Source organism: Poecilia mexicana, unplaced genomic scaffold (assembly GCF_051168715.1).
Source record: "Poecilia mexicana isolate PSO_F unplaced genomic scaffold, ASM5116871v1 scaffold_8, whole genome shotgun sequence".
Taxonomy (NCBI): Eukaryota; Metazoa; Chordata; class Actinopteri; order Cyprinodontiformes; family Poeciliidae; genus Poecilia; species Poecilia mexicana.
Genome location: NW_028263377.1, coordinates 13,449,126 through 13,462,246, shown reverse-complemented (window position 1 = coordinate 13,462,246; position 13,121 = coordinate 13,449,126). Strand labels below are relative to the sequence as shown.

General features: G+C 33.9%; 3 protein-coding genes and 1 long non-coding RNA gene across 4 annotated transcripts in view; 3 read left to right on the top strand and 1 right to left on the bottom strand.

The window, feature by feature from the left end:
• Positions 1-9,010, top strand: part of LOC106911543 (GTPase IMAP family member 8-like) — an 83,556-nt gene extending 74,546 nt beyond the window's left edge. The window contains exon 7 of the mRNA XM_088008285.1: positions 8,534-9,010. The gene's annotated coding sequence lies outside the window, so the exon portion shown is untranslated. The remainder of the gene's footprint in view (positions 1-8,533) is intronic.
• The window catches only part of LOC148158002 (uncharacterized), a 277,765-nt gene that overhangs the window by 23,239 nt on the left and 241,405 nt on the right, over positions 1-13,121 (bottom strand). The gene's annotated exons all lie outside the window — the stretch shown is intronic.
• The window catches only part of LOC106930933 (uncharacterized), an 83,676-nt gene that overhangs the window by 37,538 nt on the left and 33,017 nt on the right, over positions 1-13,121 (top strand). The gene's annotated exons all lie outside the window — the stretch shown is intronic.
• LOC106913355 (GTPase IMAP family member 8-like) lies at positions 3,666-9,010 on the top strand. The gene is made up of 6 exons (XM_088008292.1): positions 3,666-3,825; positions 4,855-5,574; positions 6,105-6,824; positions 6,916-7,049; positions 7,174-7,852; positions 7,932-9,010. Exons 1-6 carry the CDS (start codon positions 3,807-3,809, stop codon positions 8,114-8,116), a joined length of 2,457 nt encoding a protein of 818 aa, XP_087864418.1. The 5' UTR covers positions 3,666-3,806; the 3' UTR covers positions 8,117-9,010.

Here is a 13,121-nt window from a genome sequence, read left to right as displayed (position 1 = left end):
CTTGTGGCCAGCTCAATTGGCTGCTGAGTCCACTTGAGGAATCTAGGACAGGAATGGAGTAGAAGACTACACTATTCTACTCACCCTTATGTAGTTTCTTCTATTACAAAATAGTGCATAAAAATCATATTGTAATCATTTGGTAAGACATGCTGACATAGAGAATGCAGTTTCTTTTGGGTGAGCTGAGCTTTCTGAGGATGTGACTCCAAAAGTGAAAATGTTGCTTTAGCAGATCAGGAAAAACCTCTCTCTGTCCAGAAGTGCACAGTCCTAGGAACAGATTGTGACACAAAACAACTCAAAAGAAAAAAGGCCTCATTTTTACTTTCTTAATCAGAACCTTTTCATTTCAGTTCTCTGAAGAAACTATGAGCTTTTTTTTTGGCTGGGAAACTTTTTAGGGGGTTTCACCATGTGATTGAATGTTTGGTATGAAATTGTCTCTGTCAGATATGTCCACTGCCATTTATTAAGGATGTTTTTGTTGCACCAACCCCTCATTCAGAACTACAACATATGAGATCAATAAATGCCACAACTTAGCAAAAACAAAAGGTAAATAAGCAGGAGACCCAATAACATGAGCAGGAAAAATAAAAAAATAAGATAAAATAAGACCTGCCTGAAGGTAAGTTAAAGAACTGGTATGGGAAAACTCAATCTATTTAAGATTTTTTGTGGAAGCCCTGACGCCACACAAAAGAAAGAGATGTGAAACATTGAGGCATTTTCAGGAAGTAAAAGTCAGCAGATTCAAACACAGACAGGACAACCACACAAAAGAGAGAGAAAAAATAACCTGGTTATAAAGTGTGATATCTTCACTTCCAAGAAGTAGAGTCACTCTCAGCAGTTGTCTTTAACTTGTTTATTCGGTCTTGAACACAACTTAACACACTACAGGCACTAGCTTCTTCTGCCCTAGTCTTACTTGCTAAACTCTCCTTTTAGCTTCCCACTGCTCCCTCTAGTGGTCTGGGGGGTAATCCAACTAAACTTAAATGAGGAACTAACTCAGTATACTACATAAAGCCTTTATGAAAATCAAATCATATAGATCACAAGTTTGTCACTGAATGGTATTTACAGTGAAAATAGGTTTGCTTAATTTTAGAAACTAGCTCAATATGTTCTTTTCTAGTTTTATGTGGTAGTTTGAGTTGGAGTTCAGGAACTGCTGTAAATGTGTGAACCTATCTGAAGCTGTCAGTGTTTTCATTTCTGCAATGTTGGTCAAGACACACAACAGCTGAAAAAACAAGTGAAATTCACAGGACAAAAAGGAACCAAGGGTGCGTTCACGCTGCAACCTGAAGTGACTCAAATTGCCAAAAAATCGGAATTGAGTCACGTCAGGCTGCAGTGTGAACGCACCCCAAATGTAAACAGAAGAAAATGTCTAACAATTAACACACACCACTGTAATGCCTTATGAAGAAACTGAAACCATTTAAATTCACTAACTTATACATTTCAGTGTCAACAAATTCTATATCAGTAAATTAACTCAAATATATTTTTTATTAATGTAACATGATAAATAAAGATAATGACATTCGGATAAATCAGATAATTTAATTCGGTAAAAATATTTTCATTTAGTACACTATGTACCATTATTTATAACGTATTTAAAATGTGTTGCTTCAATTCGATTCATTTTATTTTTAAAGTGCCAATTTATGACAAATGCCATTTTGAGGCACTTTACAAAATAAAAATCCTGCTTGTACTCTGCATTGAGCCAGACCAACTTAAGAGCCAGTTTAGCTTAGATTCCTTATTTTCTTTACTTTAAATAAAATTAAAATAACATTCTAGTTGTCACAACTTTCAACTACTCAATTAATTTGAGGAAAGTGATTACCGGAAGCTATTTAAGTTACCAAACACAATAAAAACACAGACATCTTATAGCAATTTCAAACAGTTAACACTCATTTAAAAACACAACATGTCAAAGTTAAAACATTTTTAAGTTTTTTTACAAACTGTCAAAGTTTTACTTTTCTTTGTTAACTAGGATGAGTTGGAAGTATAATTTGAATTTCAATTAACTGCTATATACTACTTTTACAGAATAAAAAAGTAACTGACTTCAACCTTTTACCCTGACAATGTCACATGCAGTTTTTTCCAAGTCTTTGAAATTGACATAATATGTTTTATTCAACAATCACCTGAAACAAATGCAATGCTAGGCTATTTTTATGAAATTTCTTCTCTTGAAAATGTTTCTTCTGATTTGAATTCATTTGTTTCTACAGGGAGGAAGGAAAGGAAAAATGTCATAAATATTAACATTTATAACCTAATTTAATTTGCAGTGTCATTCCATGACTGGGCTTTTGGTTACATAAAATAATAATAAAAATGTGATGCAAGATTTGAAATGCAAATACAAAACAAAATAAAACCATAAAACACATTAAAATCAATCAGAAAAATACTTAATCACAATTTGATCAATAAAATAAACTATTTATACTTTCATTTTAACTGAAAGTGATACTGTTCAAAGTTCAGTTTTAGTCTTGGAGCAAGGATTTCATTTTCTTTATCTTTTCACAGATTACCTGCCTCATATTACATGACATAGTGACAGTTTTAACAAATGTTCCCCAGGTTTAGTTTGGCATTAAACATGATTTTCATTGTACCCACATTTCTGCATTAAAAATGTTTTTTTTTTTTTTTTTTTTCCATTACTCTGATGTAACATTCTAATCTTACATCTCATGGTTTCATTAGCTGTAAGCAGAAAATCCTCATTAAGAGAAACATGAGTTTGGTTGAAATTAATCTGTATATTAATCTGCTTTTACTTGTGTGTTCTTGTCACTACTTCACCGACTTCTAAGGTGCATGAAGAGGATTGAATACTGCTAATTTTGATCTGAAGTGAAATAAAGTAATGACTTTGGACTTCCTCTTTCCAACCACAGGGCTTTGGACATCACGAGGTAGGGTGACATTTCCTCTGCATGTCATGAGTCAATCAGTATGTTCAGTGCATGATCCATGTGCTATTTCTATGAATTAGTAAAAGGCATTTTAGGAGAGGAAGAAAACAGCCTCATTCAGTTTTCCTCAAGAGAACCTGCCTAAGCAAACCAGCACAATGAAAGGTAAGATCTGACAATAACATCACTGAGTTGAAAATGAATATGTTTTGATACTCTTATGGAAAATAATTTAACACTATGTGTGGCTTTGGTGTCATCAAAGTTAGCTGATCTCTGAATGTGTTTTTATATCAGTTATCATTTTTCATGTTGGCATAGAGGAATCGATGCTTTGAGTGTTTTGAAAAAAGAAGTACATTCATATTAGGAGTATGCTTAACTTACCGTAATCTGTTTGTCCTGCAGGCTAATCTATAGGAAGCAGAATTATTGCCAAATTGTGGAGGCACAAATAGTCTACTTTTTTCATTCAGTTAGTGGAACGCATCAATGTTTAATTTTACATGATTTGTTTTGGTGTGCAGTGGGCTCTTAATTTTGCCCAGAGTTGTTTAAACAGCGTTGTGGAAAAATGTTTGCCTCTTTCCTGATTATCTTATTTTTTTAATACAATGTTTGTTCAGTTTTTAGAAAATCTGAACAATTTAAATATTAGTCAAAGACAACTCAAGTAAACACAAAATGCAGTTTTTATTTTTTTATTTTTTTTTAAATACATGGTCTTGTGTAAAAAAATGACTATTTTCTTCTTTATAATAACCACTTTCTTTTTTCTCTATAGTTTAATTCTTGTGACTCAAAGGATCAACTCTTCTCCATGATGCAATACTTCCAGTAATGACGGCCTCATTAATCAGTGAGTCACTCTTCACAGTCTCTGATCATTTTGGGAGTAAAATGTTGATCATTGTTTTCTTGTTCATTTCTGATATGTTTGTTTTGTAAATACATGATCTGAACAATATCTTCATGCTCAGTTTCTTAGGCTAAATCTAATCCTGTCTCTGACAATCTGAATAATGTTTAATTAACAAGTCCTGTACTTATTAAAGATACAAAAAACACTGAGATGTAAAACATAAAGTTTACGATTTCAATGTGGCTTTTTTGATCACAATCTAAATATCCAAATATTTTTCTGTTCAAAATGTTCAATATTTTAAAAATACTTTCCATTAAGAAAGGAATATCAAAGTTGATATTTGAGTATCTGTAATGCAATCGGCTGTTTGAAACTGACTGGTTAAAGAAAGGACAGCTGTAACAAAGTGTCAATTATTTTTCTACTGATGTTGTGAAATACATGATTGAACCTTATATTAAAAGAAACGTCTTTTATCAACTGACTTTCAGTGAACTGACTTTCTCACATTATTTTCTGATTTTCTCTACCTTTTTATCATTCTTGCAACTGTTGAATAGATATAAAACTGGTGACAAGCCACAACTAATTTCTTGATAGAGGATCCTTCATTGCTTTTGCTTCCATTGTAGATCAAATGGAAATTTTACCAGCGTTGAGCGCAAACAAGGCTGACATTTTGAACTGTTGTAAGGCATATTTTCATGAAACTGTTTTTTTATTTTATGTAATAAATATAATAGATGCCTTTTCTAACAAATGAACAAACATGTTGAACACAAGTAATTTAATTTCATAGAATATAGTAGTAGTAGTACTTGTATTAGTAGATATATTGTCTGCTTCTAAAATGTTTCAAGGAAACATTGTTTTTTTGGTATGGAAGGGTTAGCTTTAATTTGTTTTTTCCTGTGCTTGTCAATGATGAATTTGTAGATTAGAAAGGAAGCAATAACTGCATGCACACCTGTTCTCATATTAATTAGGACGCAAATATAAATCAGGTTGTATTTCTTCAAACAGGACAAAAGAATACTCCTTTGGAGTTGAGGATTTTACTCATAGGAGGAAGAGAAGGTAGATGTCCCAGTGGCAAAAGTTCAACTGGAAACATCATCCTGGGTCAAAATGTTTTCAACACCAGCAGAAGAACAGCTCAGAGTGAAGCGAGGCAGAAGGAAGTGTTCAGCAGACGAGTCACAGTGGTTGATACTCCAGGATGGTGGTGGCATTATTCCAGAGAAAACACACCAAAACTGGATCAGATAGAAATCCAGAACAGTGTCCATCTGTGTCCTCCAGGACCTCATGTCTTTCTGCTGGTCATTCCTGTTAATTCACATTTATCTCAGGATGTCAAATCATCACTAAATGAGCACCTTGAACTTTTCAATCCAGATGTTTTCAGTCACACCATTGTTTTGTTCACAGCAGTCAATCCATGTAGTGATGAAACTGTAGAATCTAAAATCAGAAGAAGTCCAGTCCTGCAGTGGATTCTTCAACAATGTGGAAACAGAAAACATTTTCTCAACATCGGTAACAGAGAAGATAGAGATCAAGTCAAGAAGCTTTTAGAGAAAATTGAGACCCTGATTGCAAACAATGGATTCAGACACTGTTCTGTTGACAGAAGTCAAGGAGAAACTCTGAGAAAAGAAATGAGAGATTTGACTGAAAGAGCCTCAAAAAGGTTTGATCAAGTCCAGAAACAAAGAAACAAACTGAAGCTACAGATTAAAGGTAGGTTGCAAGTTTCTATGTTTCTCATAAGCCACAGTGCTCTATGTTGAATGAAGTAAACATTTCAGGGTGCATGTCCTCTGAACTTAAAATACAACTCTCAGCAAAATATTATGGAAATTTCTCTTTTGGAAAATGTTTGGCTGTCATTTACTAGATAATGTCAAGTCAGAAATGAAACACAAAACTTAAGTAACTATTTTTATTGGAGCATTGAAACACAATTGTGTCTCAAGACCAGCACTGTGTCATAGGGCAAGGAGAAATTTTTCACAGTTCATTGGCAATTGAAAAGTAAAAGATGACAGAAGTTTAAGTTTTAAAAGTTAAAGTGTAACTTTTTAAATTTGACATGTGACATGTCTAAACCTTACATTCACCACCTGAGTGTTATGGGTTTCTGAACCATCAATAATCAAAAGTTGTTTTGGCCTTGTATTTGCAGTGTATATCCTGGTATAAGTAAACCTGAGCTGCAAACTGAAATCAAGGAATCTACAGAATGTCTTCTTTTTATTTAATCGGTTTAGGTGGAAAAGTCCCTCCAGACCATTTGAAAATAGTGATGATTGGAGGATCATTGGCTGGCAAGAGCTCAACAGGAAACACCATCCTAGGAAAAAATGCATTTGAACTTACTAAAATAGGTGAAAGAACAACAATCCACAGTGAAATCAGCCACAGTGTGGTTGAAGGAAGGCGGCTCACAGTGGTCAATTCTCCTGGATGGTTTTACATCAACACCCTTCAGGAAACCAGTGAGATGGATAAACTGGAAATAGAGAACAGTGTGAATCTGTGTCCTCCAGGACCACATGCTGTGCTGCTGGTTATTCCTCTGGCAGTTTCTATTAATGCATTATATCTGAGAGTTGTTCAGGAACACATGAGTCTGTTTAGAGAAGAAATCTGGAAACACACACTTGTTCTGTTTACCTATGGAGACTGGTTAGGAGTGAAGACTGTAGAGGAGCGAATAGAGAGTGAGGAAGGTCTGCAGTGGATAGTGAACAAGTGTGAGAACAGGTATCATGTCCTGAACAACAAGGACCACAGTGATAAGACTCAGGTAAAGGAACTACTGGAGAAGATTGAAGAGATGTGGGCAGGAAATGAAGATCCTTACTATGAAGTGGAGCTGGACCGAGCAGCAGAGCTAGAAACCAAGAGAGAGACTGGAGACAAGATGGCCAGAAGGTTGAAGACGATCAATGAGAGAAAGACAAGAGTCCTGAAAGAGCTGATTGGAGGTAAGAAATAAATCTAACATATTATATGATATTGTCATGCAAGTATAATGTTTTAAGATTAAAAACAATTTGATGTTTTTTGATTCTACATGTGAGAGAAGTACAGTCACTGACATCAGGATCGTTCTTGTTGGTCAAAAATGCTCAGGAAAAAGTACAGCTGCAAATATGATTCTGTTCAAGAAGTGTTTTAATTTAACCTTTGAAACTGCTTTCCTGAAAAAGGTAAGTCAAACTACTCCTTCATTAAAAGTGTTTCACAAAATTTAGATATCCATACTGCATGCATCCAGTGCAGAAAGCATTTTAAAGTTGGTATTTTTATTATTATTATTCTGATATTTTTCAGAACTTCTCTGATCAGGAACGGATAACATCTGTGGGACATGAGAACAACTTTGATGGAGTAAAAGTCTCAGTTGTTGAAACTCCAGGCTGGTTCTCAGACCCAACACCACCTGACTGGATCAAAGATGAAGTTCTCCACAGTGTCTCCATGTGTTCTCCTGGACCTCATGTTTTTCTCCTGCTTGTTTCCATCATCAGATCTTTCACAGAGAAAGATCTCAAAGCTCTGGTGGAGATCATGAATCCATTAACAGAGAGAGTGTGGAGACACTGCATGGTTCTGTTTACCTGGGGAGACTGGATCAATGACGTCCCTGTAGAGAATTACATCGTCAGAGAGGGAAAGGAGCTTCAGGAGCTTCTGGAGAAATGTGGGAACAGATACCATGTTATAAAAAACTTTGTTTTTGATTATCCTGGTCATGTCAAAGAACTGTTCCAAAAAATAATTGATATGGTAAAACAAAACAAAGAATGCTTCTCAGTTGAAGACAGAAAAGAAAAATTTCTCAGTTTCCATTGGCCACCAAAACAACAGACACTGACAGAACAACAATGGAGGAGGAGAGAACAGGAGCTGATAGAGAGAGTGATGAAAGCTTTAGAAAAGGAACCAGAAGAACCAACAGAACCTCATGTGAGAACAGCATGGAGTAAAGATGATGATAACATTCCTGATAGTAAGTTTGATATAATAATAAATTAATGTTGACTTTACAGTCTTTGTTAACTTTAATAACACTTCTATGTCTGTTTCAGTGAGTGGAGATGTTGCCTCAGATTATGGGAGCATTTCAGAGAAACAGAGACGACGAGGACATGACCAAGTTGCTGAGTGGCTGAATAACAAAGTCAGAGAGTCAGAGTTCAGCTCTGGGATCGGCAGCATTTGTTCCTCAAACACTTACATGGAAAACTTTGATGAAAGTTCTGAAATAAATTAAAGCCAACATAGAAATTCAGTAAAAGAACAAAGTATCAGCTTAAATGAGTTTCTAAAATATCACCAAAAGGTTTCAAATTATTTTCTGATATAAAAACATTTTAGGTTTTTCTATAAATATTAACACTTAAATATTTCAACTAGTTTTCATCATGCTTATATAGATCTCATCCAACCTTTTTGAACATTGTTAATATTTGCAAAGGTTTATTTTGTTTTACTAAACCAGCGTTGGAGAGGAAATGTAGTAAATAGTTGACTAAACAGTAAAATTATTACTTATTCATTAATTATTACTTATGCATTACGTTTTCATGTAACCTACTGGAAGATTTATTTAAAAAAATCATTAGTTTTCTGCAAAGCTTGATAATTAAGTTAAGAAGTTTATTAGACAGAAATATTAGATCATTAAAAGGTTAAATTAATTTTTTAAAGATAAAGCAGTAAATAGAAACTGGTTCTGAGATTAGCTTTAGAGCTACAATCATTCAATCTGCTTGTATTCAGAGTGAATTTTTCTAACTAAAGAATTTAGTTTGGATATTTAAGCTTTAATGTCATTGTTTTAAATCTCATTAATGTTATCAGTGATGACATAAGCATGTAAGGAACAACTGAAATGTCAAGAATCTCTTTTGGTTTGATACAAACTCTTAAAACTCTTATCCAGAGAAGTTTTATACTTCACTCCTAAGATCTAGAGAAACTCCTATTAGATTATAACTTTTGTTGTTTTTATTTTTACTTTTCTTCTGTTTATTGTTTTGTTTTGTTTGTATTTTCTCTAATTCATGTAAAGCACTTTGAAATGCCTTGTTGCTGAAAATGTGTCTTGTAATTAAAATTACCTTATTTTACCTTAAAACTGAAATTAAAGTTCATAAATATTTCAGTGTTTGTTCTTGGAGATCTGAGTTACATTCATTGTAATTTATAAACTAAACACCCTGAATATCAATTACTAGTATTAAATCATTCTACATGAAGACCAGATGTTAATTTGAGCCTCCCTGATGTTTAAGTTTATCTTGAGATGTGAAACTTTTTACTTCCCATTTATACCAGCAGGTCAATTCAGACTAGATTCAAAGTCCAGCTGGCAGAGAAAGTCTTATTGTTATAAATACAGAGAAATCACGGAATTAAAACTGTGATGGTATAGAGAGATTGTGTTTGAAAGTAATTTAGATGATTATTCTAAATTACTTTCAAATGTAATATGTTGTTCTTGCCTCTATCTCATAATGTCTCTTGATTTGCTTGTTGCTCAACCTGAGACTTAAGAAGGTTTCTAGACTTTTTTTATTTCAAAACATACTGTTACTTTATCATCAAATGAAGAACTCAAGCTAAAAAGTGATATTTTATATATCTTTTCCCAATATATCTCCAGCTGAACAGAAACAAAACTGAAATTATTATCTTTGGACCTATAGAGGAGCAAACTAGAATCAATGCTCACAGGTCTGACTAATAAATCAATCAAACAGCTGCAGCTGATCCAGAAGCTGCTGCTCACGTTCTCACTAAAACCAGGAAGATAGAGCACATAACACCAGATTTAAAGTCCCTACACTGGCTCCCTGTAGCTCAAAGAATAGACTTTAAAATACTGTTAGTTTATAAATCACTGAACGGTTTAGCACCACAATACATTAAAGATCTGTTATTGCTGTACCAACCGTCTAGATCCCTCAGATCTTCTGGTTCTGGTCTGCTCTGCATCCCCAGAACCAGAACCAAACGAGGAGAAGCAGCATTCAGTTTCTATGCACCACAAATTTAGAAAAAACTTCCAGAAAACTGTAAAACAGCTGAAACACTGGGTGCCTTTAAATCTCAACTTAAAACCCACCTGTCTACTGGTGCTTTCACAACAGAAACTAGAGATGGAAGAACAAAAAGCAAGTAGTTTGATTTCTATTTTGAAATGCAAAATTTTATTTTCCATTTTTAATTATTAAGAACAAAAATATGAAGCATATTTTATTTTACAAGCAGGCGACTAATTATTTGAGGCACTTTGTTTTTTCAGCACACCTTGGCCTCCTACTTGCAGGAATAAGTGAATTGGATAAACTGAAGGATAGATGTAGCATCAAGGTTCTGTGCACAGAGACAGATTCATCAACAATAAACATTAACATAATGTTTATAATTATGTCAACAGAAACGGTTCCTTAGCAGTTTCTGTCACTTTAACTCCAGTTAACTCCAAATATTCATCATAATTATGACTTTTTTCTGAAATTTTAATTTCCATGCAAAACCAATGTAAATGTTGTCCTGTAAATGATGACCTAAATATAACTAATTAAAAGGTTGATGTTAAAAAAAAACCTTTTGTGTACTTTCATATATTTAAAGTATATGAAAATATTCATCACTGATATGAGAAGTGGAACAGAAAAACCATCTTTCTCATTTTGTTTTATCCAAAGATCTGAGAAGGAATATGGAGAGAAAGGAGGGTAAAATGAACAGTTTTTTTTTAACACACGTTATTTCATGACAACAGCTATCTGATTATGGAACCATCTGTACAGTACCTCAACACATCTCATATTAATAGTGAATATACAATAATCCACATAAGGTGCTATTGTACTGTGGGTATAAGTACAGGTTAAACTGGAGCAGATGAGAATAATCTGGAATAAGAGAAACTTGCTTTGATAGACTATCTTTTCTCTTTGACTCATGAGATATTCTGTATGTTTATTAATCTCACAGCAAACTGATGGGTTAACATTGTATGAAAATATGCAGTAACTTTATGTTGTTTCTATCTGCTGCTCTAAATAATAGAACTAAGAAATATTCATAAAGTTGTTTTCCACACTCAGACTCTGCTTTATTTGTGTTTTACTTAGTGCATCAATAAACATTTGTTCTGCTCTGCATTTACCCCATTCAGATGAAACCAGTCTTATGGTTCAAAAGAAAGAAAAAAAAACAACTTAAATGAAATAAAATATTTGAAACTGAACAAAAGATTTGGAACTGACAAAAAGTTTTGAAGAAGAAGAAAAAAAGATTTAAAACTGAAAAAGCATTTTTGAAAAAAACATTTTTTGAAATAATTGGCCCATTCACAATTAGCCAGAAGTTATGACCTTGTTTAGCAGCTCCACAGCAAATGTGGTGATATGATAGACAAGAACAATGTTACAGCAAATAGAGAAAAATGAACAGACTGAAATATAACTCAAAAGGAATGTAAAGATATCCATGTAACACAGGGACAGAATAAATAAAAAAATTGCACTCCTACAAAGCACTCAAAATAATGTATGTAAGGGTTAAAAAGTGTTTTTTGCATTTCCAGTTCCCATGAGCCCTGAATGCAACAACTGTGACTATTGTCCAGCTGTTGGGGTGAAATATTAGTAATTTCACACCCCTGTTACGTACGGCTCCAACTCCATGCTAAAACAAGTTCAAAAGTTTGAAACTGGAAAAAAGATCTGAAACTCAAAAATAAAAACTTGAATCAGAATTACTTTTGAACCTGTAGGTTTTTTTTAAGTTTAAAATATATATTTTCAGTTTAAATTTTTTTTTGTTCAAAATATTTTTTCAGTTTAAATGTTTTTCTCTTTTAAACAAACTTTATTCAGTTCAATTAAAAATATTTTATTAATCACAAAGGGAAATTAAATGCTTTTGTGACTCATTAATTCAGATTCTTGTAGATGTCGATGGCTATTGGCATGAGAGATTTCTTGTAGCTGCCTGCATTATGGTGAATTTGAAGAAGCCTCTGACTGAAAACTCTTTGTTTTTTCACAACAGTCTCGTGAAGAGGATGGTCAGGATTGTCCATAATCTTCTTTATTTTATGAAAAATCCTTCTTTGCATCATCTCCAGAGGATCCACAGTAGTCCCCAGAACAGAACAGAACCAGCCTTTTTAGGTCCCTGGTTCTGATGCTACTGCCCCAACAGATGATTGATGAAGAGATGACACTCTCAACAATAGACTTAGAGAAGATCTGCAGCATCTTGCTGCAAACCTTGAAGGATCTTAGCTTCTTTAAGAAGTACAGTCTGCTTAGTCCCTTCTTATAGATGGCTTCGCTGTTGTGTCTCCACTCCAGTCTGTTGTCCAGATGAACACTGAGATGTTTATATTCCTCAACCACCTTCACTTCTTCTCCCATGATGGATATAGGGTTTGATCAAACCCTGTTCCTCCTGAAATCAACAATCATGTCCTTTGGTTTGTTCACATTCAAGATGAGATTATTGTCCCCACATCATGAAACAACTGCAGATTAATTTGAGTATTTCTGGAGGTGACAGAAGTTAGACTAGTGCTGGAAGCCTGATGTGTGCATAATGAAAAGGAGTGGTGAGAGTACAGTCCCCTGTGGTGTTCCTTTGTTATGACCGCTTGGTTAGACACGCAGTACTTCAGTCTCACAAACTGTGGTCTGTTTGTGAGGTAGTCATGGATCCACAACTTTTAGACTCTTATTCACATAAAACAATCCTAATCCCCACAATTTCCCAGACTCACATCTATGACAGCAGAGTTTTACATACAAGACTTTTATTGACACATAAATACAAATGTGTACAGAACTTTTTGACTGATATCTTACTCAATAAGTTTGAATTGAAAGTTGATCAACAAGAGTTGCTAAAATAGAAGAATGAGCCTTTTTAATTCCCTGACAAATAATAGATCTTATTTTCTACATAGTTTTAATTTATTTAAATTGCTCACTTCAAATTCAAATCACTGTGTAATGCTTCAGCATTTATTCAGACAAATCAAGTTCTTATATGGAGTAAACGTTTGGTTTCTATTTTAATTTGACCCATTGTGTTTTATTCTGTTAAATGAACGCAGAATAACATTTTGTTTATTGATGTAAGTTTCAGTTTTACATTGTAGTTTCTTTAAGTCAGGGGTGTCAAACTCCAGTCCTCGAGGGCCGCTGTCCTGCAGTTTTTAGATGTGCCACAGGTACAAAACACTGGAAAGAAACGGCTTA